General features: G+C 41.0%; 1 protein-coding gene across 3 annotated transcripts; it reads left to right on the top strand.

The window, feature by feature from the left end:
• Nucleotides 1–715: 715 nt before the first annotated feature.
• Nucleotides 716–27,914, top strand: IL10RB (interleukin 10 receptor subunit beta). Of its 3 annotated transcripts, none has more exons than XM_037904980.2 (7): nt 716–1,145; nt 6,564–6,687; nt 8,070–8,227; nt 12,062–12,228; nt 14,319–14,469; nt 16,128–16,285; nt 21,830–21,889. In XM_037904980.2, the coding sequence occupies exons 1-7, from the start codon at nt 1,097–1,099 to the stop codon at nt 21,863–21,865; spliced, it is 843 nt and encodes a 280-aa protein (XP_037760908.1). In that variant the 5' UTR covers nt 716–1,096; the 3' UTR covers nt 21,866–21,889. The 3 variants fall into 3 exon arrangements, with proteins under 3 accessions (XP_037760908.1, XP_037760903.1, XP_037760899.1); XM_037904975.2 differs by lacking the exon at nt 21,830–21,889 and adding an exon at nt 26,242–27,914 and having other exon boundaries at nt 718–1,145; nt 8,073–8,227; XM_037904971.2 differs by lacking the exon at nt 21,830–21,889 and adding an exon at nt 26,242–27,914 and having other exon boundaries at nt 722–1,145.

Genomic DNA, 27,914 nt, shown 5'->3' with positions numbered 1-27,914 from the left:
CAGTAGGTAAGATTCTCATTATAGTAAATATATATAAAAATCCCAAAGAGCAGGACAGATGGTCCCAGAAAAAATATAACATATTCATAAAGAGAATTATATTTCCCCTTTTATTAGCAACCAACAGCTTTTGCCCCAGCATGATTTGTTCCAGGGGTGGATAAATGGAAGAAGGTATCATTTCTCTTTGATAGTTACAAAGTGGTACAGTAAGAGTTACAAAGCTGGAGTATTGAACAGTTTTTTCTTGTAAACTCCCGCCTACCACCTTTGCTACAATACTACAAGAAGGTAGCACAAGAAATCCCCACCAGCACACACAAGAGAACGAGCTGGTGGGTGGATAATGAGGGGAGAGCCGAAAACATAGATTTACACTAGGGTGACCAGATAGCAAGTGTGAAAAATCGGGACGGGGGTGGTGCGTAATAGGCATCTATGTAAGAAAAAGTCCAGAATACCGGGACTAGGATGACCAGATGTCCAGATTTTATAGGGAAAGTCCCAATATTTGGGGCTTTGTCTTGTATAGGGCGCCTATTGCCTCCCCCCCCCCCCATCCCCCATCCCGATTTTTCACACTTGCTGTCTGGTCACCCTAATTTGGACTGTCCCTATAAAAACAGGACCTCTGATCATCCTCCTTTACACCCGATGCGGTGACTCCAATGATCTCGGCGATGGGTTTCTCCCTCCCGGGGGCTGGGCGCTCGGTCCGCCTGGAGCTGGCGGGGGATTGGTTTGGCCTTCTCGGTCCCCAGCGGGATACAGGGAGCTGGCAGCAAACGCCTCCCGGAGCTTTCACCTTGCCCCAGTTTGAGCCCAGCCGCTCCTGCTCTGCAACGCGCAGGGCCCGGCGCTGCGGGGGCGTTTACGAGCGCAGCGGGCAGCGCGTTTCCTCCTGGCGCGCCGCACAGGGGACAGAGTTCACCTGCAGGGAGGAGAGGAGGGCCGGGCCGGGCCGGGCCGGGCCTGGCGAGCTCGCCCAGTGCGGAGGCGGGACCAGGTGCCGGGCTGGGGGCCTCCGCTGCGTAGCAGCCAGGCGGGCGCTCCCGCCGCACCCCGCGGGCAGCCAGGGGGACCGACAGCCCTTGCCATGGCCCGGCGTTTCCTGGCGCTGGTAGCCGGCTGCCTTCTCTCGTCGGGTGAGTGCCGCGGCGGCTCCTGCCGGGTGGCAGTAGGGAGGCAGGAAAGGGGGGCGGGGGGGTCGCTTGGCTACTTCCCCGCGGGTCCCCGCCAGCGCTCCTTTCCCAAGGGAGCCCCCAGTGCGCAGGCGGCGGCGGCGCCTCCCCCCAGTGGCTCGGCAGGGGAACTAGCCGTGGCGCAGGAGGCCTGGGCGCCGGGCACACGTAGAGCAGAGCCGGGCCCTGGCCCAGAGAGTTTCCAGCCCCAGAGTGGGGCTAGGGAGAAGGCGGGCTGCTGAGCCCCAGGGCGGGCTGGGAGGCCCCCAGGCGAGCCTGTGCGCCAGCAGCCAAACCCTTGTCACCTGGCCTGTAGGCAGCCCCACAAAGAGAGTTGGGAGGAGGGGTTTGAGGGAGGATAATTAGGTAATTTTAGATGGGGGAGAACTTGGTGCAGTCCTGGCCCTCTCCCCCAGACCTGGATGACAAAACTCCCATTGACTTCAGGGGCGCCGGGATTTTGCCCTTAAACTTAGATCTTTGGCCAACACCATCTCGGGCTTTCCCCTCTCCACAGCCCTGGGCCAAGCCTGACTTTCCCTCCAGCTCAGTTGGCTTGATTACAGACTCAAGCCACTTGAGGCAGGCATGTTTTCTTCCTCTCCCCATAGCTCCCAACAAAGGACATGGTGGTGAAACACATCCATGGCACAGGACAGTGACAGATGTCCCTAGTTTGCCTCCTGGCACTATGGGAGTTGAGAGGGGTTGGTTGGGTAGTTCTCCAAGGGGACTGATTATAGAACCATAGAAGTGTAGGACTGGAAGGGACCTGAACAGGTCGTCTAGTCCAGTCCCCTACACTTGAGGCTAAGTAATAACTAGACCATTCCTAATAGGTGTTTGTCTAACCTGCTCTTAAACTCCTAATGGTGGAGATTCCACAACCTCCCTAGGCAGTTTATTCCAGTGCTTAACCACCCTGACAGGAAGTTTTTCCTAATGTCCAACCTAAACTGCCCTTAGAATATCAGGGTTGGAAGGGACCTGAGGAGGTCATCTAGTCCAACCCCCTACTCAAAGCAGGACCAATCCCCAATTTTTGCCCCAGATCCCTAAAGGGCCCCCTCAAGGATTGAGCTCACAACCCTGGGTTTAGCAGGCCAATGCTCAAACCACTGAGCTATCCCTTCTGCCCCTCCCCGCTGCAATTTAAGCCTGTTGCTGCTTCTCCTATCCTCAGAGGTTAAGGAGAACTGTTTTTTACCCTCCTCCCAGGAGTGGCAGAAGCTCCCTAAAAGTAGGGAGCCACCAGTGCCCAAACCATGGCTCTAAACATGCACCACCTCTTCCTCCCAAGACCCTACCCCCTGCTTGTTCCTCTCCACCTCTTCCCCCACCCCAATCATTTGCCCTTATGGCCGGTAAAAAGGGGGAGGGCATAGCCTCCCGCTTTTAAAAATGACAGGGCCATGGGCCCCTGGCCTTCCTCCTCTTTTTAGCAACGTTTTATGTACTTGAAAATGGATATCAGGTCCCCCCCTCCCCAGTCTTCTCTTTTCCAGACTAAACCCAGTTTTTTCAATGTTTCCTCATAGGTCATGTTTTCTAGACTTTTAATCATTTTTGTTGCTCTCCTTTGGACTTTCTCCAATTTGTCCACTTCCCTGAAATGTGGCGCCCAGAACTGAACCCATTACTCCAGCTGAGGCCTTATCAGCACTCAATAGAGTGGAAGAAATACATATCATGTCTTTCTTACTCCTGCCATACCCCTGGTCCTCTGCTCAGTGCTACCAATTGGAAAAAAAAGCAGGCAATGCTCAGAAAAAAAAAAATCATGCCTATGTTGTATGCAATGGCTGTTGCAGTGGGATCAGGAGTTGACTGATCCTTGCAATTAAGTGTATGGTGGTTTTCATTCCTGACCTCCTCAGTACTCTGCTGAGTTGCTTGATTCTCAGGACTTCCCAAAGGCCCAGATCTGAGAAATCCCTATCTTTAAAACCGTTGTGCTGAGGCCACTTGGCCAATTCAGAACCTTTTCATTTTCAAAATACCAGTCTAGAGTACATTTACTCTAGAGTTTAAATATTGCTGCACTCTAATATCTTGTTTACAAGATGTATGATTAGGGAAAGAGAATGGTCTTCAGCTGATCTTTGGTATTAATTAAATATTAAGAGTCAGATATTCCTCTCAGTTGCACTGGTCTAATTCTATTGAAATCAAAAGACTATGAACAAGGAGAATTTGACCCTCCAGATCAGGGGTGGGCAAACTTTTTGGCCTGTGGGCCACATCTGGGTATGGAACTTGTATGGCAGGCCATGAATGCCCACAAAATTGGGGGTTGGGGTGTGGGAGAGGGTGAGGGCTCCGGCTGGCAGTGTGGGCTCTGGAGTGGGGCCAGAGGTGAGGGGTTTGGAGTGCTGGGGGAACTGCAGGCTGGGTGTGGAGCAGAGGGGTTCAGAGTATGGGAGGGGGCTCCAGGCTGGGGCAGTGTGGGAGGGGCTCTGGGCTGGGGGTGTGGGTTCCAGGGTGAGGTCAGAAATTAGGGGTTCAGGATGCAGGGGAGGGGGCTTCAGGCTGAGGGGTTCGGTGTGTGGGAGGGGGCTCCAGACAGGGGATTGTAGTGTGGGGAGGGGGGCATGAGGGCTCTGGCTGAGGGTGCAGGCTCTGGGGTGGGGCTGGGGATGAGGGGTTTGGGATGCAAGAGGGTGCTCTGGGCTGGAACCGAGGGGTTCAAAGGGTGGGAGTGGGATCAGGGCTGGGACAGGGGGTTGGGACGTGGGAGAAGGTCAGGGGTGCAGGCTCCACGCGCTACTTACCAGAAGCAGCGGCATGTCCCCCCCTCCAGCTCCTATGCAGAGGCGCCAGCCAGGCAGCTCTGCGCACTGTCCCATCCACAGGCACCACACCTGCAGCTCCCATTGGCCGCAGTTCCTGGCCAACGGGAGCTGCAGAGCCGGCGCTTGGGGCTGGGGCAGCGTTCGGAGCCTCCTGGCTGCCCCTACGCATAGGAGCCGGAGTGGGGACATGCTGCTGCTTCTGGGAGCTGTGCAGAGCCACAGCGTGCGCGGAGCGGGGCAAGCCCCTGACCCTGCTCCCTAGCGGGAGCTCAAGGACCAAATTTAAAAGTCTGATGGGCTGGACGCTGTTGCTTTGCCCACCCGTGCTCCACATCTAAGGACATCGATCAGCCAAAGACCATGTGATTTGTGTAGGGGGAATGTGTCTGTATAACTGAAACACCCCAGATTCCATGCAGCAACTGAAGAAAATAGCAGGGAAGAGAAAGTACTGAAGCTGATATTTATATTTTAAATGAAATTTGAACAATAAACATTTTAAAATAACATTTATACTATGGCCAGATAGAGCTACTGCAATTTACAACAGCTGAAAAGCTGGCCCTGTGCTTATAGAGACTATCTTATCAAGTCTTAAAAGTGATTTGAAAAGGAATTTCTTTTTAAATGGATCTGAGCCTGAAACATTGGGGATAGTTTGGGAGGGCCATTTTATTTTACAAATAAAAATAAGTGTTATCTATTTGTTTCCACGTTGCAAATAACAAGCATGTCAAGTTTTGCCTTTTATGGTTTTGCTGGAGGACTTTTGTGAAGATGCTTTTTGTGAGCTCTCCCATTGTAGTTGAAGGTGTGGGGTGGTGAAATTTTAACGAAGGGTTCATTGGAGAGTGGAGTCAAATAGATGATAAAAATTAAAACTTCATATAGTCTAAAATCTCTGCTCTTCTGAATTGCAGAGAGCTGAGACTCTTGCCTCCTTTGATGTTGTTTTCTAATTAGTTCTCCAGTCAGACAGCCAAGATGTGGTTTTTGGGAGAGGTGGGGAAAGCACCAAGCAGAACTTTTTTTTAACAAAAATCTTTCACACCTCTTTTCATTTGTTTATGATGTATAAAGGGGCACAAATCCACTTCCCTTTCCAGGTCACTTTTATTTATGTTGTGTTGAAATCGTGGGTGTAGAGAGTTGTGTAGCCCCTTTGGAGAAAATGAGGTACAATGGAAGCCTCTTGAAGCAGCCAGAAGGCTGCTTTGCCAAAACAGTGTTACCTCATGTTGTCTGCAACAGTTTATTTTCTACACTAGAAAATTAGACATTTCTTTCCAGTTTTTCAGCAATGGTGTAGAGCTCTGAAAATGACATGGGGTGAAAAATAACTGTCTATACTGGACCTTATGCCCTTTGGAAGCACTGGGGCAGCTGCGCCATTGTTGAAATATTAGTACCAATGTCCTAGTTCCAATAAGGCCCTAGTATAGATGGCCCCATAGAGGACTGGATTTGACTTCCTTTGGAGCCAGTCAGTGGCACTCTTGAGTTGGCCACAGAGGGTGTTGTAGAGTGTATGGAAGCCTATACCTCCCTATTTCCCGTGGTTGAGCATAACACCTCTACAGCACTGATAATCTGTGACAGAGAGACAGAGTTTTGAACTTGGTCCATTTACAGTAGCTTCATCTTGGTCTACATTGAAAAGTTATGTTGGCATGCTACATTGTTCAGGGGTGTGAAAATCCACCCCCCTGACCAACATAGCTAACAAACCCCCCAATACAGATTGCTTCCATCTACACAGCTAATGTTTTCCAAGGAGGTGGTGTTTCTACCCTGACAGAAAAACTCCTTCTGTTGGTGTGGACTGCATCTGCAGTATGGGTCTATGCCAGTATAGCAATGCTGATATAGTCTCCATAGCGTAAACATATCCTCAGTATGTAGCAGATCAGGAAATATCTTGATGGCCATAGATGAAATCCTGTTCTCACTGATGTCTATGGGACTTCTTCCATTGACTTTAATTAGGCCAGAATTTCACCCCACAAGCTCATTTGGCAAGGAGAAAAGTGAAACGCCAGAATTTCTTTAAATCAAAAATTCTAGATCCAAATTATGTACATAAGTGACATTCTCTTCTAATTTAATGGACGTTCTGACTGAAATTTTATGGGTACAGGAAGAGGTCACATTTGAGGAAGTAAACTCTGTACTTGAAATGGAGTTCCTGTGTTAAAATTTAGTTTCTGTCTTGTGCAGGTGCATGGAGTGTACTTCTCACACATTAGTTTCATGCATTATTACATAAAGTTGCTAATTAGGTTTTTTTTTTTTTCTTAAAGAGCATGCATATTATTTGGTTTCTCTCCTGTGATTTTAAAATGAAATCGGCTCTGAAGCACAACACTAAGAGCTGTGCTTTGTAACTGGTTTGGCTGGATTAATTTCTAACTCATCTGTAAAGAATCAAAATGATGATCATAACTCAGTAGTCACGGAAACTACTAGTTAGCAGTACAGTATGTGTATATTCCAGCAATACTTCTAGTCTCTTTTCCAGTTTTCAAAAAGGGTTATTTGTTACTTCAGTCATTGGAAGAACATATATTACACTGGTTTGTTTGTTTTTCAGCATTTGGAATTGTGCCAGAACCAAAAAATGTAAGAATTAATTCAGTTAACTTGAATAGCACTCTACAGTGGGATCCACCTACTTTTCACAAAGAAAATATTACTTATACAGTCGAGTCTATAAGGTAGGTCTAGGAGCTTTCTGTATTTACCTTTGCAAGATGTCTTAAATAAACTTACAGTTTATAATATTGTGTTCTTGTGACTTTTTTTTCCAGACGTGGACTGTCCCTTTCTTTTGGCTTATGCACATAAGACACCTTCTCCTGAGCTAGATACATATTAGAGGGCAAGCTTTATAATTTTTAATATTCATTAGTTTGTCACATATTCATCTGGAGTGGGAAACACCGTGTAATCTTAACCGTAATCGGTCAGCTACATGTAAATTTACATTCTCTGTCCTAGGAAACTACTACTTCAACAGGCTTAGTACTCACGCATTCTCCCACATTTTCCAATTTCTGATGCAGGCAACAGATTCCACTTTTTCCCCAGAGCAATCTGTTTGTCAGGGCCCTCTACAGACATGGCTCGTGAAGTTCAGCAAGAATGTTCCCCAGTCTGCTGCCTCTGTGCTCAAAAGCAGAGGTTCTCAGCAGCTTACTCTGAGGCCCCTTTTTGTCTGGAATTTTTCCCATGTTTTCACTCCAGATTGGTTTTTGATTGGGAGGGGAAGAATTTTGTGGGGAGCACTCTAAAGAAGGCAGAGGACTCCTCTAGTCTAGTATTAGATCCCTGGCTGCTTCAGTAGCTGAACAAAGCCCAGACAGCAAATTACCCCAATGAGTCAAAAGGTTCATTTCTCGGCAAAGAAAGAGCAGAACCTTAGGGTGGGGGAATGTCAGTCGGGTGCCTGCTGAGCAAGGGCCTCTAAAATGATGTAGAACACAAAGCAAGCATGTCTGCTATGTCAGTCAGCAGGGGGAAGGTACGAGGGATGTGTGGGACCCCCAAACTGCCAGGGTAGCAAGCTCCTATTCCAGGGTGGGCTCTACATACAAAACAGAAGTAACTTTCCACATGTTAACTAGTACCCATTCAAGACCTGGGCATATAATGAAAGATTAGGATAGTGTAAGGCCTATCCAAAGGACCATTTGTAGAAGGGTGAGAATTAGACTGAAAATGCAAGCATAGTTGAACTTGGCTTTGGTATCAGGCATTTTCTGTCTGCTCAATCAGGATTTGCAGGTGCCAAGTCAGAGCAAAAGTGTGCTTTTTGCTGAATGGTCACCTTAATCTCTACCTTTATCATAAAGTAATAATAGACTATCCTAATAGATATTACGAGTGTCTAATACCTATATATAAGTATGTGTGAAAGATATAGATATATCAATGTTCTTATTTTTTTTTTTTCAGCTAATGATTTTTGCCTGAGTGATAATTAGCAATGTTAATACATGGTGAGTGAGTACTGCCACTTACCTGCTTCACTGAAATGGAAGATATTTTCTTGTTCCTAATATATAACTTCGATACAATTCTTTTGCCTCCTCTTCAGCAGTCTTTATAACAGGAATTTGTGTAAGAACATTGTCATCACGGAGTGTGACTTCTCTTCTCTGTCTGTATATGGAAACTACACCTTGCGAGTCAGAGCTGAATCAGAGAACGAAGAGTCAGACTGGGTGAACACCATCTTTAAGCCACTCGATGACAGTAAGGCTTCCCCTACACGGGAAACTTTTGCCCACTAATAGCGAACTGTTAATTAAATAAAATTGCAATTAATCTGAATAAGTAGAGAGATTAAAATACAGATTGTTTTAAATTTGCAAATTATTTTAAGTAAAGTATGAAATATCCGAGTCCTATTTAGTATACTTTTTGGGAAGAGAAGAGTTGCTCTCACAAATACTTTTGGGGGAATTCTGCACCAAAAAATTAAACATTCTGCTTACAATATTTTCAAATTCTGCAAAATTCCGCATATTTTATTTGTCAAAATAACACAAGTTTCAATTATTTTTGGTCATTTATTTCAAAATACCTGTCAGCAAGTATGTCTGTAACAATACAGACAACAAAAAAGATTCAGGAAATGTTTTTTGACAAATAGATTCCTTACTAGGCATATTAATACAGAACTGTGAGTAATAATTCATTTAAACTACAATACAGAAATGTATTTCCTGCACCCCTCAGTAGCAGTGCAAAGGCTTGGGGGAGTCAGGGGTAATGGAGGAGCTGAGGGAGAGGGAAGTAATTGCTGGGAAGGAGCCTGAGTGTGAACTTGGAGAGCTCTTGGGTATGGGTGGGAAAAATATGGAACAGGTTTCTGTGGGAGGCAGGGAGGGATTGTTAAGGAGCTTCCCGCATGTAGACCCTGGCTGATCCCTAGCCTCTCCCATTCAGTCAGGCACACCTGGCCCTGGCCCCATGTTTCCCTGCACCCCCATGTGTTGCACCCCCGTCCATGTGTCCCTCCATCCCCACGTAGACACTCACTCCCCCCATCCCCATGCAGCCCTGAACCCACCTCCCTGTCACCATGTGTTTCTGTTCCCCCACCCAGCCACCCTCCTGTCCCTATGTGGCCCTGTGCCTCCACTCCCATTCAGCCCATGCCCCAGTCTGTCTTCCCCCACTAGCCCTTATGAGCCCCTGTCTGACCACCCAGCAGCCCCATGCTGTCTGTCTTCCCATATCTCCTGGCCGGGCCTGACAGGTGCTGTGAAGAAGGCAGGCTCTTTCTCTTCCCTAATTGGCTAGGAGCTGCTGCTTTGTTCTATTGCCACAATGCCCTCCGGTAGGCAGAAGTGCAGCAACTTCCTGGTGGTAGCTTTTTTCTGCGCAAAAAAATTAAAAATATTAATGGCTCATTAATTATGCACAAGGGAAGTGGTGCAGAATTCCCCCAGGAGTACAGAAAATGTAGTAAAATCAAAAGTATATGTAGGTCATCACTGACTATTCTTCCATTCTGAGACATCTTTTGAGGGATTTTAACACACATACACATATATATTTCCCCCCCTAAAAAAATATTGCATACAAATATTTAGAGCAGGAGTGCTTTACCTCCAAGGATTCTAACTTCCTACATATTTAAATCAGTTCAGCTACTTTCTTGTTATTAAGCCAGGGGGAAAAAAATTAACTCTCCTCCCCCCTCCCCACTCCACCTCCATCCTATATTTGGACATGTTCAAGGGGAAAAAAGTTTACTCTTCAATTAAAAAAAAATCATTTTGAAGGTACCGTGTTTGCTGTCTTGTGTGAAAGGTGGTCAAACTTGGCACTTCATCACTTTCTTATAGCAGAGATCTTGGACAGCATGCTGTTGTCTGAGTTTGTGGGAAACAGGATCTTTGTCAATGCATTCTCAATTATTTCATCCATCAGCAAGCACTAATTTTGTCAGACTATCCAAAACTTCTGTTTCTCCACTGCACAGATGTCAATGGGAAGCTATGCAAGAGGCCTCTTTGGTTTCTCTACCTCTAGAAACAATTCTTAGTTTTCCCTTCTTCTCTGGCTTGGTTTGAATTTACTTAAAGCTTAACCTTTCTAGTCCTTGGTTTTCGGAGTTTAAGTTTCCAGTCTCACTTTCCCAGTGCAATTGTTTATATTAGGACAGTGTTTATGACATAATTTTTCCATATTAAATTCCAAATTCATAAGATGTGCTGGCCATTGCTCTTTGATCTCTTCACTTGGACATCTCTCTGTAAACTCACTCCCATATCCATGCACTAACTCTTGAAGGACTTTAAAAAAAGACTTTAAAGCATGGATCAGTTTAAAGTATTAATTGAGAAAAATTTCTCACAGTAGAACAAGAAACATATGACCAGTTACTCTATAGGAAATCTGAAAATGCTTACAAAGGGAAGGTTAGTTGCATACATTAGTGCAAATGTAATACTTAAGGAAGAAAAAGAAATTTGGAAAATGAGAGCATGTTTTGGGGGTTTGTGTTTTTTCCAAAGCTTAACTTGGAGAGAATTAAAACTGACCGACCAGAAAAGCTGAACTACAACATAGAAAATTGAAGTATTTAACAAATACTATGAGAGTTTGGGGACAGAAAGAGTAGTACTTAGGATGAACCCCCATATCAGAGAACAAAACCATTAACAAGTCAGAATTTTATGAAGAATTGCATTGAAAACAGGATTTTGATTCACATTTCAAGGAAAGAGTTAACTTCTAAGCAACACTGACCTTCAAAAGCCAATTTATAATTGGACTAAAGAGTCTATGTATAAAACTAATTGAGGGAGCAGCACTGGTGAAATCTGCAATGTAGATAGGACTCTTAATCACTGTGTCATTTTTACCACCGTATTGTTTAATACTGCTCAGAGCACCTAACCAGGTGTATTATATGTGTATCTTACAGTTTCCACCAGCATTACCACCAACAGAGTTGTAGTTGTTGGGAAATTACAGACCCTAATGTATGGGTGCAGCCTAGGAACATCAGAGTCACCAATTGGGAAATTTTTCCATAACTTTAAACTGGTTTAACCAGTTGGAATTACCGTGTAACCAAGGCTGGCACAGCCAGAGATGTTTTTATAACTGGTTTGAATTTCTGGAAAAATGCAAAGCCTTGTCTACATTGAGCTGCTTCTTAAAATCTTCCACTGATGCTGTAGCCCTGGTGTAACTTCACTGTAGCCCTGGTGTAACTTCACTGTTGATAGCAATCATTGGAGTGCTAGTGTAAACTGACTATCGGCATTTTTACCACCTGAGTACAGGTTTAGATGAGAAGCACCCATACAGTGGTTCAGGTGGAACATTGGGAGAGTTTATGAAAGAGTTCATTGTAGACACAACCTAACTGAGGACTAAAGTACTCACTAAACTAAGATATTTGGGGGAACAAAAATATAGTAAAGTAGCCAGTTTCAAAATATAAAAATATATCCTTTGATGTGAAAAAGAATTAATAATAAATTCAGAAGCAATTCAAGAGTTGCAGTTTCTCAAATGAGTTGCAATGAGGAGAGCAATAAAAACGCTTCACCAGAAAGTTTCCTCAGCGAAGTCTGACGTCTCTGAGCTGCAGCTCCATGGGGATATGCAGGCAATAAGATGCCCTGGGAGCGGGTTCCTTAGTATTCTTACCTCTTCCATTAGTGAAAGCAGCTGGCAGGACAGAACTGAGGGTGGCTTAGTGAGTGGAGGAGGCACAGACAGCAAAAATGTCTTCTATTTAAATGAGACAAGTGGGTGAGGTAATATCTTTTCTTAGACCAACTTCTGTGGTTGGGACCAACACAGCTACAATTATACTGTATACAGCAATGGAAGATAGTCTCTTAAAGTGTAAAGACAAATTCACTTTGACACATCTGTGAATGAAGAGTTTATTTATCCTTGATTCTTTGAGGTGAAAGAGTTTTCTTCAAGTAAATAAGATTATGATAGTAATTAGGTGTAGTGCTGTATACCATATAAAAATATCAATCTGAGAACAGTGTGAGAAATCATATTTTTGTGATCTTTTTTTTTTTTTTTTCCTCCTCTCTTCTCATTTAGCAATCATTGGACCACCTGATGTAAAAGTGAAATCTGAATCCGGATCTTTGCATGTAGATTTCACAGGCCCTGTTGTTGTACAAGGGTCGGACAAGTGGCCTTTAAAGAAATATTATGGCTCTTGGGCTTACAGGGTGCTATACTGGAAAAAAAGCAATAGTGAAGAGGTAACTTTTGTTCAACTGACTATTGTGTAACTGTTTTACAGCTGCAGCTTTGAACAGGCATTTCTAGTTATAATACGATATTGATAATGTTCTGAGACTTAACATTGCTGAAGCAAAAACAAGATCTCTGAAATTTACAATGTTATCAGGAACTTGTAATTGTCACAACCTGCATTCTGCAAGCTGGCAGAGAAATGAGTAACCACCTATTAAATAGGCATAAATTATCCTTCCATAGTTAGAAATAGTTATTAAATTATGAGGGTTTATTCCCTTTATGCAGCAATGTTTTTATTTTTTTCAGTGGTATATACTGCAATCATCACAACAGTACCAATGCACACTGCACAAAAAAACAAATGTAACTTAGAAGTGCCTGCATAGGTAATATCTAGGGATATGATGAATAGCTATTCTGCAACCAAATCATATGTGATTCAAGCAGTTTTGCTAGAATGATCTATTGTACAATACTGGCTTGAAAAAAGACTGGATTTTGGATGCTTAACATGGCTGCTGCCATAGGGTCAGTCTCTCTCCTGCTACCATCTTCCCTGTCATCAGACATAATCTATTTACTCACTTCCACTATGGTCACCCTCCCCTAAGCCAGAGAGACATTCTGTCCCAGAGGTGGGCATGCTCCACAGCCCCACAGATTCCACCACACTATGTGCATGGACATTTTTTTTTTTAAATAAATAGTAGGTTAATTATAGTGTCATAGAATCTTACTTTTGATCCAAGAAAGACAGAAATTTCTATCAATATCAATGGGAATAACTAGATCTCTGTACAACACAGGAAATTTTTATACATGAAGACTTTGGTGCAGCTGCACTTCTGATTCATATTAGGTATCCTTCACAATTCCCAGTCTACTACTTAATATGTAGTTCCAGAAATAAAGGAATCTTTCATCCCAAACACCTTATTAGCCCCAGCTCACGAATAATTGAGGAAGAGGGGGAAAAGAGTGTTTGTTCTGTAGGGAAAGTCAGTGAGTCCATACCTGGTCAAGCAACCTTCGGCAAACTGCCAAAGGAAGCAAGTTACCCAAAAGGAGATTTCACTGAGAATACTCTGGTTCCAGTACTAGAGTGCAAACCTGGGAGATACTTGGATAGTTTGTTCAAGTATATTTATTCCCTCACAGCAACCAAGTCTCCTAAGATCCACCTACAAAAAAAATGTGTCCTAGTTTACTGTAAGCCATGTCTACAAATAACCGCACTTTTAGCTGGTGTCACCTAGTGTGATGTTGCACAGGGAGAGAGGCAATCTCTTTTGATAGCACCTTCTTAACCATATAAGGATTTATACTCTTAAGACCAATACCATTAAACACACCCAGAAGAAGATAAAAAGTCAGTGCTGTGAACAATTGCACACAAAGTACATACATTGACCAGCTGTTTTAAGCAGGCAGTGTGTCACATTCTACATTAGCTAAAGTATGAGTGGTCTTCATATATAACCCTAAATAGAGTGTGTTGCATGAATACTTGTTTGGTTTTGTTAGTTGCATGATTTTTTTTTAAAATACTGCTATTTAAAATTCTGTGCACATTTATATAATAGCTATAGAGTCCCTCTTTTTGTTACAGTGTTTCTCTTGGAAAATTCTTTTATGGTATAGTGGAAGGAGACTACCTGTGAGTCTGATCACAAGAAACTTAGAGCCCACTTCCTGTTGGTCAACCAGCTTAGGAGCTAGGATTTCAATGCTGTTACAGCTTTTGTTTTGGAAGGTGATTATTTTCACCATCAATAGGATGTTCTAAAATAGAAAGGAATTTTAAGTCAGCTGATTAATTTTAATATTTGCAGTGTCCTTTTTAAGTAATTCTTAAAAGGAAACTTTTCTTTGATTCTTGTTTAGTAAGTAATACAGAAAACTACAAAACTGTTTTAACAGCAGATATTTTAAACTTTCACTTTTTCAGGAACTAGATACTGTGTAAATCCAATTCATAGTGCAGCTACAAATGCAAAGACTACTAAATGGAGTTGTAACTAGAAGCTGTAGTTTGTTCATTTATTGGAACTTGAATTTGCCTTTGAATTTTCTGTATTCTTCTTTGATATAGGTTGTAACCACAGATACTAAATATAACTCCGAAATATTATCTGGTTTGGACCCTTGGACAATATATTGCCTTCAAGTTCAAGCAGTTATTCCTGAATGGAACAAAACAGGAGAACTGAGTGAGAAGTTCTGTGATAGGACAACTGATAATGGTAATAGCTAACACACCAGTACATTATAAACATCCTGATTAATTATGAAACACTGTAAGGCACTCATTGTTTGACATAAAAGAAACAAAAACATGCATTTAAACCTTCAGAAATGTTTTGTTACTTCTGTATTGTTCATTGTGATATCTAAGCATATCTCTAATTTGCAAAAAATTTGAAACCTTCATGCCAGAAAAAAGGAGAGCTTTAATTCAGTCTCTTATAACTACAAATAGTAAGATACACAACAGATGAAATTTACTCCAGTGCAGAGGACCCATATGAGGCACATGGACCCCTAAAGCTCTTCAAAGCAAGATTTAAGTGCAATTTAAGTGGTGCATAGGCCTTGTGCTGGCCTCTCTGCGCAGGCGTAAACTTCGTCTACCCATAAGCCAATTTACGTTTGTTTGTGAACCCTTTGGCTTCCACAGGTATAGCTGAGAGTAGAATTTGGCCCTATATTGCAAAGTCTGATTCTGTTTACATTTTGTAACAATTACATTGTTGAATTTTTTTTTTTAAATGGATGGAGCTCAGTCATGCTTTCTTTTTCTGTTCTCGTGTTTAAAATCTTTAGGCAAGCATGCCAGAGAATCAGTTTTCTTCATGGTTACAAAAAGCATGCAATTTATTAGTCAAGGTACATCTTCCAAAGGAGTGAATTCCTGGTCCCACTGAAGTCAATGGAAGTTTTGCCATTGTCTCCAGTGGGACTAAGATTGTACCTAAGATGTTTTTCTCTGGGTGTAATCCAAAGCTACCATTATTATCGACTCTCAATATAAACAACTAGTTTCTTTGTTTAAATATTTAATTTTTATGCAACTATACCAGTAAGTACCAATCATAAAAAAAATTCTCCAATGTAACCTCTGCAATGCCTAATCAAGATTCCAGTCTTTAATTATTTATAGCACTAACTTCACAGTGGAAACTGGCTGAACGCTCCAATTTCCAACCACTCCACCTCAATAGCTATTTATGGTGGCCATAGCCACCATCAGTCAGGTGGCCACCTTTTAGAAGAGAGCTTTGTGTTTCCATTTAAAAGGAAAAGTGCAGTCCCAGATTAATTAGTAAGCAGCTGCTTAACAATCATAGACAGCTTTAAAGTGATACCTTGATCAATGTTTATTCGTATCACATGCTGTGACAACCCCGTGTATGAAACCAAGCTTTAGAAGACACAATATTTTGGAAGTTAAGGAATTTTGGACTACCACCACCTCCAAATGAGTTGTCATTTTTGTTACCATTATTTCATTTTTCCTTTAGAGAGAAACAGAATTCAGTGCTCTGGTTTGAAGCATCCAGGAATAAGTATACTGCGAGTTTACATGTTACCCTCCTTTCCCCCTCCCCGCATTTACTTAGAATTTTTTTCTTTCTGTAAATGTTTACATATCATGGCTGTAGGTTAAACTTATCTAGTAAGAATGTCTTGAGTGGTTGAAGTAGAAACAAAGTTGATACGTATTTTTTTTGTTCCCAAAAGGAAGAATGTTTGTTCATTCACCAAAATAGTTGTTAATATGAAAAAGTGGAGGAAAAAATATTTTATTCGCTTACAAGAATTAAATTCTGAAAATTGTTTATTCATAATAATAATAAAGAATAATCAGATTAAGAAGAATTCTTCTTCTTGTCTCTTGCAGGTGTAACTCCAGTGTGGATAACTGTCACTGTTCTTCTAGTATCAATGTTGGTGGTTCTAGTATCAGTTCCTGCCTGTTTCTTTACCTCTTCCTATATATATCGACAGACCAGATATGTCTTCTGCCCCGCGTATTCTTTTCCACAACATCTGAAGGAGGTTTGTATATTTGTATTCTACATAAAATAATTAAGCAAGCCTTCCAGAAGAGCCTTTTGTTTATCGAAGGCCCCCAAAAAGCTTGCAACGCTTCTGATTAATGCATGTGAACCTTCTGACAGCAGTTCCTCGTTCTTAGCCATGCACCTGGATAGTTAACCGGCTGTGTTAGTGTTACACAGGTTTTGCCTGAAGTGAATATATGGGGTAATGCTGGTTATTAGGCGCGCAAGCTAAAAGAACCCAGGTGCAGTGCATATGTTGCAAAATAATAGATATGAGTCTTAGCAGCTGTATGGTATGATCTATTTAAGCTATGTCATCTTTGGTTACTTTAGTTCACTTGTGATAAACTGCTTGTGTGCTTGACTATCATTTCAAACCCTCAATGAACTGCAAAAGTTGATTAATCTGCTACCAAAGACTTTGGACCAAACTGAGCAGTAATTCAAGTGAGTGTAAATAGTGACGTAATGCGACTTGAACTAATTCAGCATTCAGTTGGCTTAATTCCACAACCTTCTCCCACACTGCATAGGGACTGGGCCACACTTTCAATTATTACTGACGTAGCTAAGTAGCTCAGGGGTGTGACAAAACCACACCCCATAGTGACATAGCTATGCTGACAATCCTCCCCCTATGTAAATGCAACTGTGCTAACAGAACAGGGCTTCTAACAGCATAACTAACCTTGTTTGGGGATGTGGTTTCCTTTGACAGAAGGAGTTCTACCTGTACGTGTACGGTGCATCTAGGGGGCTATGCCAGCATATACTCTGTTAGCATTAGGATGACCAGACGTCCCAATAAAATCGGGACTGTCACGATTTTTAGGTCTTTGTCCCGCATCCCGACCGATGCACGGTCGGGACGCCATTTGTCCCAATATTGCGGCTTTGGCGCTCCGGCGTTTGGTTTTTTTGTTTGGTTTTTTGTTTGTTTGTATGTTTTTTGCTTCCCCCATGTGTCCCGATATTTTCTTCATTTCATCTGGTCACCACCCTAGTTAGCATAGACATAACCTAGTACCTTACTCCATCGTCTGTTTCTGTTGATTTCTGTGGCACTACTCAGAATGAGTAAGAGTGGTGTCACTCTTTAGTAAATGATGAAATCTTACCCATCTGATATGTTCTAACAGAATGCTTTAAAGGAAGCATTCAAAAGCGCAGCCATATCACTGAGACATGATGGGTGAGGTAATACCTTTTATTCGACCAACTTCTGTTGGTGAGAGAGACGAGCTTTCGAGGTTCACAGAGCTCTTCTTGAGGTCTGGCGAATGTACTCCGTGTCACAGCTAAATACAAGGTAGAACAGATTGTGTGGCATAAGTAGTTGACACACATTTCAAGGGACTATTCAAGGTGAAGTGGCCCGTTAACCCACCTCCAGCGATGAGGAAAGAAAGAGGCGGAGAAGGGCAGTTGGAGGGGTTGTTAGTGGGTTATATATTTTAATAAACCATAAATCCTGTCTCTCTACTCAGTCCCTGATTTTTAGTGTCTAGCAAAGTAATTTAAGCTCCCAGGCTCATCTTTTGTAGTGTTTTTTTTGTTTTTCCTTCTTTTTAGTCATTTACCCATATGGTGGTGATTTTAAAACCTTACAAATTATGTGGGTGCTTTAGAAACTGAATATTTTTGTTTTGCATGTTTGCTCCCCTTCTCCCCCCCCCCATTCCTAAATTCAATAAATAAGTAAATAAATTCTATTCAAGACTGTTAAGAATGCAAAACAAAAGCCATGTGGATTTGTTCTAAATTTTAGCCTAAGGCTGGCCTCTTGTGGTTGGTTTAATATTACAGCCAAGGACCATTTAGATCAGTGGTTTTCAACCTTTTTTCATATGCGGACCCCTAAAAAAAATTTGAATGAAGGTGCAGATCCGTTTGGAAATTCAATCTGTGGTCTGTAGACCCCTACCATAGAAGTCTTAGACTGAAAACTGACTCTACAGAATTCAACTATAAATGTTGCATGTGTTTGGCACAGCATTTGACACAGTGTGAGAGAGGACACTAAACTGGGCTTCGGTGGTAACAACGCTTCTAGGTTTTGACTGCAGGTGGGGATATTCAGATAATTTTGATTTATCAGAAAAATAGAATGCCTTTTCTAGGATCTGAAACTTTATTTTTGTAGTCACCTTTTGCAGTCCCCTTAACCATAATCTGCAGAATCCCTGAGGTCCACAGACCACAGGTTGAAAACCACTAATTTAGACTGTCCAAAATGAAGGGAGGAAACGTATGTTTAAGTAGTGTTTTATGTTTCTAAGAGGTTTGTAATCACATTTTGCCTCATCTGCTCCCTGGTCACTTCATCTTTAAAAATAAGTTAATATGAAATGTTTCCCAGTGTGGAGGAGGGCCTTGTCCCTTTGTGAGTTGAAATTACCCATGTTCAGTGCAAGTATGTGTAAGAAATCTGTGAATATTTAGAAGAAATACATAATTCCAGTTTAGGTGATCTTTTCTCCCCTCAGTATACACACAATGCCCCTTAAAGTTAAAGGAGGTTAGATATGTATTTTGTGAAGAGGAGACCCTTAATTTTTATTGTGTTAGACATTTGTAGGAAAATATAACAATATTTATCCCAGGGTGGAATTGATTTAAATCACTAGTCAGGAAGACTGAATTTAATCATGGATTTCTACATAAAAGTGCATTCTTGTTGGCTGTTATAACCTTAATACATATTCTTCACAACTCAGAGATAGATGTAGGTTTCAGTTTTAGAAGGTACACACTCTACATTTTTAAAGTGATTGATTTATTTTGAAAACTTTTCAGATTAGTTTTACAACTATATCAAAAAATGAATGATTGGTTATTTCATTTACCAAAGGCAGTTGAAGATATTTATGAAGTTATTGGGAGGTGAACTATCTCCAATTCAACAGCTTAATCATTAATATTTAGAGGATTTTCTTGCCATGCTGTATTAGGAGGAGAATATCACCAGACAGACATTTGTTGTTTTAGTTAACTAAAACAATTTAACGTTATGTATTCTGGATTTTTTTTTCTTCAACAGCAAACATATAATATTTTAACAAAACAATCATATGAATTTTTGAATTTAGCTAAACATTCAAGTTTTTTAAAATCAGGTTTGTTTTTGTTAAAATTGTTTCACTAAAATAGTTAAATGAAATATTTAAAAAAAAATTTGAATCTACTATGTCAGCCAGTTCAACATGAGAAACTTAAAATATTGGCTTCTGCAGCTAACTCAGTCGTCTTCACTTTCGTTTTCCTGTTTGTTCATAATCTGGAAAAGAAAAACAAGCTTTCCTGCTTTTTCAGGTCCCAAACCGTCAGGGTTCCTTCCCCGCTCTGAATGCTAGGGTACAGATGTGGGGACCCGCATGAAAGACCCCCCCCTAAGCTTATTCTTACCAGCTTAGGTTAAAAACTTCCCCAAGGTACAAACTTTGCCTTGTCCTTGAACAGTATGCTGCCACCACCAAGCGTTTAAAACAAAGAACAGGGAAAGAGCCCACTTGGAAACGTCTTCCCCCAAAATATCCCCCCAAGCCCTATACCCCCTTTCCTGGGGAATGCTTGAGAATAATCCTCACCAATTTGTATAGGTGAACACAGACCCAAACCCTTGGATCTTAAGAACAATGAAAAACAAAAGGTAAAAGAATCACCTCTGTAAAATCAGGATGGAAAATACTTTACAGGGTATTCAGATTCAAAACACAGAGGATCCCCCTCTGGGCAAAACCTTAAAGTTACAGAAAACAGGAATAAATCTCCCTCTTAACACAGGGAAAATTCACATAAAACAAAAGAAACTAATCTGCGTTGCCTGGCTTACCTATATTGGTTACAATATTGGAGACTTGGATTAGGATGGGTTGGAGAAGATGGATTTCTGTCTGGCCTCTCTCAGTCCCAAGAGAGAACAACCACGTAAACAAAGAGCACAAACAAAAGCCTTCCCCCCTTCCACCCCCTTCAAGATTTGAAAGTATCTTGTCCCCTTATTGGTCCTTTGGGTCAGGTGCCAGCCAGGTTAGCTGAGCTTCTCAACCCTTTACAGGTAACAGGACGTTGCCTCTGGCCAGGAGGGATTTTATAGCACTGTATACAGAAAGGTGGTTACCCTTCCCTTTATACTTATGACACAAATGATTTTTCAATTTGGAATGAATTAGTCTAAAGGAAGAAAATATTCTTTCTACACCTGCAGAAGAAGCTACTGCTGTTAAAAGTGAAATTATCACTTCAACAGACTCTGAACCAAGTACTTAAGTGACTTCCATCAGTTCACTGGTGTGACTTTCTTTAAAACATCATCAGCAAACATATAGTTCTTGAATGGTTCACCCTTAGCTCTGAAGTTTATTATAGTTGGCATTATGGAGGGGTGATTGCTGGATGTCCATGTCCTAGCCAACTCCTCTTCTTCAGGAGTTAAGGTTTGATCCTGGTACCGAGTATTGAGAATATTTGCAAGAAAATGAGTTGGCGACAGTGTTTGTCCCATTCATTTTTTTTAATGCTTGTAATTTTACTCTGTCATTGCATATTTCTCTTTTTAAGATCTCACTCAGTTCCTTCCAAATTTCAATAGCGTCAGCAATAAAACCGCTATTTCCCTGCATTTTTTTCAAGGCTACAGAAATAGGCTTCAGGGTACTCAGCATGTGTTCAACATTTCTCTTAAGCCCAATGTTGAGAACTTCAGCTGTGACAGTGCCATTTATTTTTTCACGATTTTATTCACAAACTGTCATCAGATTAGACCAGTTCTTGATATAATGCTCAAAACAGTCCACTCCTGACTTCCATCGCACATCTTGTAGGAAAGTTAGTTTGGTTCCTCCCACTTTTTCAAGCAGCTTCTGCAAAGTGGTTGTTACAGAAGTATTTTGCAACTTCAGTAACATTAGCCTTCATTTCTGGAACAATGAAGTCTTTGGATAGGAGGTGCATCAAATGAGCACTTCAACCCTATGTTATTAGCTTGGGACTCTCTTCTACATAATTTATTCTCATCTTGGATACATTTGCAGCATTGTCTGTGACCAAGCTGCGTACTAGACATTTGAATTTTTTTTCACAGTTTCTTATAGCTTTTACTGCTGCTACTTGTAAGTATTCTGCTGTGTGTGCATTTCCTGATGTATCAATTGTTTCTGTGAGGAAGACATTCCCTTCTTCTCTTGTCACATAAGCACATACAACAGGATCATTGTGGACATTGCTCCACCCATCAAGACTCAGGTTAACAATTTTACCCTCTAGACCTTTTTCACACTGCTCAATTTCTCTTTCATACACTTTATCCTGCAGTTTACCTGCGACATCTGCTCTGTTGCGTGGACTGTATCCTTGTCTTAATGACTGAACCATGTTAATGAAGTGTGGGTTCTCAATCATACGGAAAGGAGAGTTTGTTGCATAAACAAACCGTGCATTTTTTTTTATCAATTACCTTTTTGTAATCTGCTGGTTCTTATCACAAATTTATCTATGGTTATTTCTGGATGATGGAGTTTTTTTTTTCTTTTTGCTACAGGTGATATACTGTGGCTATGTGACAATCATGATGTGACTGAAACACTATCATTGGCAGATAACTCTGAAACTATAGAAAATGATGGTGATCTTAAAGATGGATAGTCTTCAGAATCCTGTATGTTGAGGATGGATTCTTCTAAACAAAATAAGTCAATGCAGTTATTTAATTATTATTACCATTACTACTCCTTTAGTATTCCTCATTGCATTCACTGACACTCAGTACTACTTTAAAGGTGAAATTGTAAAAGGAAGATCTGCCTATTTCAGCGATTTATTTTTTATCACAACTGCATCTAAAATGATAGTACCGTCGAGTAATTATTTTTTTGCTCAAACGTGAGAATTCAAGAATAGTCCAGAAGGAAGACGGGCAGTCCTTAAGAAAGAAGTATGAAATAAAGTTTATCAACCTGAAGATCCTACATGTTCCTTTCATCATCTTCAACGCAGCTTCCTCCTGAGAAGGAACACTTGTTCCTTTGGGCACTGTTTCGTTTGGATAACCAGGCCTTGCATTTCTTTGTTGCACTGTTTGTATTTTGCACGCATGCCTGTCTTACCCACAAGTAGAGGAACTTCAATAAAATATTCCCAAACTGGGTGTCTCTTACAGCCTGCTGCCAGGGCCGGCTCTGTTTTTTGCCACCCCAAGCAGGGGGGGAAAAAAAAACCTGCCGAATACGACGCCGCCAGAGAGAACAGGAACATCGGAGGGAGTTGCCGCCGAATTACCGCTGACGGCGAGACCCGAGTCAGAAGAGATGCCGCCGAATTGCTGCCAGGCTGCTGCTGGAGTGCCACCCCACGAACAGCCGGAGTGCTGCCCCTTCAGCAGCGCCGCCCCAGGCACCAGCTTGCTTAGCTGGTGCCTAGAGCCAGCCCTGCCTGCTGCCATTATAGGTTTTCCCTTCTAGTGAGAGAATGGTATGGTAGAACTCAAATCAATGAAGGCTACACTCAAAGATCTTAAGACTTCTGGAATATGCTGCTCAAACAGTTTCACTTTTGTTTCTACTGCCTGTCCCTCCCCTCTCACATTTATCTCCAGACTTCTTTTCCTTGTCCAGATCTTGTCCACCCCCAACAATCTTCTATTCATTGAACTTTTTGAAACTCTGCACTTTTGGAGAAAGGTAAGGGATTGATTCTGTGTACACAAATTTGCAGAGTGACGATAGGGTTGATGTCTGTTATTTCTTACCTTTATTTATAACAATTTTTTTCTGTTAACAAGCATGTTATCTCTGGAGACGCAAATCCACAGTTTCAGAACTGCAAAACTAATCATCTCTGATGGCATCATCTAGACTGAGCACTGAGTCCCATTGGGTAGATAGAAAGATTAACCTAAATAATCTCTACAGAAACCCCCGGAATCCCGTAAGATTGGGTGCCTAATCCATGAACTATTAGAACTCATTTACAAAACTTTTCTTAAACATTACATGAATATATTGTCTCCTACTATAGAATTAATAATTCCTATTCCATGACGAGATATCTTTGAGCTGTAATGTACCTTAATTAAAATTATCTTTAGATAGGTTTTTTCCTCAAAGCATTTTATCAAAAAAATCTGATTTTAAATTTAAAAAAATCCAATTTTTTGTTTTTGTTTTTTGGGTTTTTTTTAATCATTGATATTTATCCACCCTGATGCATCCTAAAACTCCGTTTGGGAGGGGTCACATGTAACTTTATTTTATTTTAATTTGGGCGGGGGAGAGGGGAACCATTGAGAACTATGTCCATTGTCTCATTTTAGAACTTCAGTTGAGGATTAAATAAACCAAAATGAAGGACACAAGAACAGTGCAGCAATAATGTAAGATGATTTGCTTAACGTCCATAATATTCTGTGTAACCTCCAGTTTCTTCATGCAGATTCTGATACAGTGTAACTCATTCAAACTGCTCTCTGCTTAACAGAAGGCTGGTCATGTTCCCTGACAAAAATGAGTAACATTCACTAATCCGTTGATTATGTGAAGGTGTCAGATATCTCTGAAACTCTTGGCTTAAACTGAGTTGTACTGTACAAATGAGAGAATCCTGTTTCAGGTGAGAGAGAAGTTATAGTGCAACTCAATTTAAGCCAAGAGTTTCAGAGGTATCTGAAATCTTCACATAAACAGAGTAATGAATGTTACTCATTTTTGTCAGGGAATATGACCAGGCTTCTGTTGAGCAGAGAGCTGTTTGAATGAGGCCTGGTCTTCACTACAGAGTTAGGTTAACGTAAGGCAGCTAATTTCGACCTAACTCTGTAAGTGTCTACACTAAAATGTAGCTCCCACCCATGTAACTCACCCACTACACTGACTTAATAACTCCACCTCCGTGAGAGGCATAGTGTTTAGCTCAATGTAGTTAGGTCAACGCAGTGTCAGTGTAGACGCTGCGTTGCTTATGTCGACTGTTGTTGCCTTTCAACAGCCATCCCGCAATGCCCCACGCTGACAGTTAAATCGGAGCAAGTGCTCCTGGTGAGGATGCGCACTCCCAACACAAGGAGCATAGTGTGGACATGCAAAAGTAATGTAATTACTGTAGTGGCTGTAAGTCGACGTAACTTCAGTCGACTTAATTTTGTAGTGTAGACTTACCCTGAGTTACACTGTATCAGAATGTGCATCAAGAAACTGGAGGTAATATGGAATGTTATGGACATCAAGGGCAGGTCTACACTAGAAATTTACAGCTGCATTAGTGTAGCTGTGTTGCAGTGGCACATCTGGTGAAAATGCTTTAAGCTGATAGGAGAGAGCTCTCCTGTCAGCTTAATAACTCCACCTCCACGAGAGGCAGTAGCTATGTCGGCAATGTCCTTCAGTGCAGCGAATTGATGGTCAGAAAGAGGAAGGAGGCCACTTGGGGTATCTGCCCCTCTTTTTATAGTCCTATCCCCCCTTTGAGAAGCATTTCTAGCTGGGAGTAAGGAGACAAGTAGTCTGCATGGAAGGGAATTCCCATGTTGTTTCTTTGCTAAGATGTAGATTTTTTTGCTCCTGCCCCCTTTACTTGCTAAGTGGCCATTCTTTGGCAGGAAAGGTTCATCAGCTTTGTTTACACCTGACTGAGGCATCTACTTGCCCTTTGTCTCTGAGGAACTGGTTTGGCCATTCCCCAGACTTCTCTGGAAAACATACAGTTTAGTCATGATCTCTCCTCTTATGTTTATAACTTCACATATAATGCTGCCACATGCATTTTGCTGTGATATTTGATCAGCAAATTATGAGTTTTTAAATTATACCTCACAAGGCAGAGTTTGTACAAAGATTATTACAATAGTGTGTAGGGTGTGAACACAGGTACATTCTGTCACAGTAGCCTAATACAGGCAGTAAATAGTTCTTTTTGTCTTAATTATTTTATTCTAATCAACCACATTTCTGTAGATGGTATTTGTTTTTGCAAACTGAGCAACAGTTTGAGAGATCAGCAAAATAGTAGTTGCCTAGATTATATGAATTTAAAATGGATGCATATATTCAGGGGGGTAGTTCCAGTCAGGCCAATGGGGCCATGCATGGAGTAGGGGGGCAAATTCCACACCTGCCTGAGGCTTGCAGTTTTGCGGGGCAGCACCCTCCACCCCCAGCTATGCCCATGTTTTAACAGTCAAATAAAATTGTGCTTGAAACTCCAGAGGGGTTAATAGAGCAAACACTTTTCTTTTGTTATCATTGTACAGTTCTTACAAATGTTAAAAAATGAATTAAAGGAAAAATGTTGGTATGGCTCTGCACTGCATTTAACCCTCATGTGAGTAATAATTCAGGATTAATGGGATTTGCTTTGAAATAGATATCAGAATTTTTGACAAGGATCTATTAAAAGTGGTAACAATCCTTTCTATATTTTGTTAGTGTGGTGTTACTCCAGAGAATTTTTTCAGTGCATTGGAGTGCCCATTGCTTCTTGGATGAGCATTGTGGTGTATCAATAGAGAAAAAGAATCTGATTAGGTCACTTGAAGGAGAGGTGGTTCGATGCACGTTGAATAGAGAGTACAAATTAACAGATAGACTACTTTAAAGTAGTCTACACTTAAAATTTTTGGTGGCGTAGCTATTATGGTCAGAGGTGCGATTATTTGCCCGGCCACCAAAGTTATACCATCTAAACCCCTAGCATAGATGCAGTGATGCTGGTCCTTTTGCTGGTATAGCATATTTCATTCAGGGTACTGGTATAAGCCATATAGACAAAAGCACTCTTACCAGTATAAGCTGTGTCTAGGAGGGTTTGCCAGCATAGCTAGACCTTTTCTAGTGTAGATGAGGCCTAAGACAGTGAGTCACCAGTGCAAGGTCTTTAAAGACTGCTGAGAAAACTGCTGCTGATGCTGGAAAAGAGGAACAGCCACAGTTTGATTCTTATTTCCGCTCTTATTTCCTCCAGTTTTTGAGCAAGCCTTCCTACAGTTCACAGTTTCTTTCGCCACACTTATCAGAAGAGGATCACTCCTTTGACAAGTTAACTGTCATTTCAGAAGAATCTGAAAACTGTAGCAATGAGACAAGCAACACAAAGGAGCAGCTTCAGGACTCCCAAGAAGAGATTTCTATTGTGGAAAAAGTTTCAGCTTTTGAAAAGGGACCAAGTTCAGTCTTGTACCAGATTTAGGCTGAAAACAAATACCCAAATAGACAATTAAATATGACTTTATATTGAGAATGCAGCAGCAAGCGCTTGGTAAAATTCCAGATTTAAAACGTGTAAAGAGAATTTTGTCAATCATATTTATTTTTCAACTCTGAGAAACATTATTATAGAGGAGTCTTGAAGTGGGATGCAATTTTTAATGGTTTATTTATAACCTGTGGCACTAATTATATTGCACCATAATATGGTACTTCTTGTAAAGCAAGTATTAAATATATAATTAGAAAAAAATAATTAATATTAAAGTTCATCAGAATTATGAACAGCACAGCATAGTTTTCAAAGGAAAGTTTTCCTTTCCAAGAAAACTTTAGATTTAACTGATTTTAGTGTGAAAATCTTTGTATTTTGTTTCAGTGGTTGGTTTAAAATCTGACTAGTAGTAAGTAGAATAATATTTTACATTTGATTTATACATGACACTAAAATTATGAAGTTATTCTTGATAGGTACCACCTTAATAAAATAGTAGCAAACAATTTCAGTATGTTTTAAATGTGAGAAATTTAGTTATGGGCCATACTTCGTCATTGGCTTACAGTGGGGCAATGGAGCTATGACAGTTTACACCCTTTAAGGATCTGCCTCTAGTTCTTATAGCAAGTTTGGATGGAGCCTAATCCAAAATCACTGGAGTCAATGGAAAGACTTTCCAGGAAATGGGGTTAAATCTTATACACACCTTCATGAATCTGCTAGACCATATAACTTAATTAATACTCAGTTCAGAAATGGTCAGCAGCTAGGCTATATTGCTGTGTGTGCATAAAACGAGGATAGTTGCTGTATGGGCAAAGAAAAATATTGGGCGTACAGTTTGGTCTTAGTTTAATAGAAACAAATCCTTCAATTGCTGCAAAATTATCTGAACATACTGTATTATATGTCTGCAAAAAGTCAAATTTTTCCTCAGCAAAAGTGGATTGCAATGAGTATATTATGGAAAAACATAATTTGTTATGTGGGTGGCAAAATTCATTGCCCTAATTTTTGTTTTTATTATAGGGATAGGATAAATTTGTATCTTTTAGAGAACTAATTCAGAAAGAATACACAAAAAATAAAGAAAATTGATATTTCTTCAACATATCACATGATAGTATGCTTAATATACAAATTTATTATTGGGGGGAAAAAATTCTTTGTCTCTTTTTAAAAATATTAAAGGACAAAATATTGAGGAAATGGAGGAAGGGTAAGAGAGGCATTTTCAGAAAAGAAAGGCATGTTGTTGCAGGGACATTTTTGCATCAATTACCCTGAGCTACTTCTCTTGTATGTATTTGTTATCTAAATGTGCAGAAGAACAACAATATTTTGTAAAATACTGATTCACATTATGATAGATGTAAATGATATATTTTATAGATTTTGTAAAGATTATGTAAATAAAATCTGTAGTTACAAAA

Source organism: Chelonia mydas, chromosome 1 (assembly GCF_015237465.2).
Source record: "Chelonia mydas isolate rCheMyd1 chromosome 1, rCheMyd1.pri.v2, whole genome shotgun sequence".
NCBI lineage: Eukaryota > Metazoa > Chordata > Testudines > Cheloniidae > Chelonia > Chelonia mydas.
This window is presented reverse-complemented; position numbering and strand designations above follow the sequence as displayed.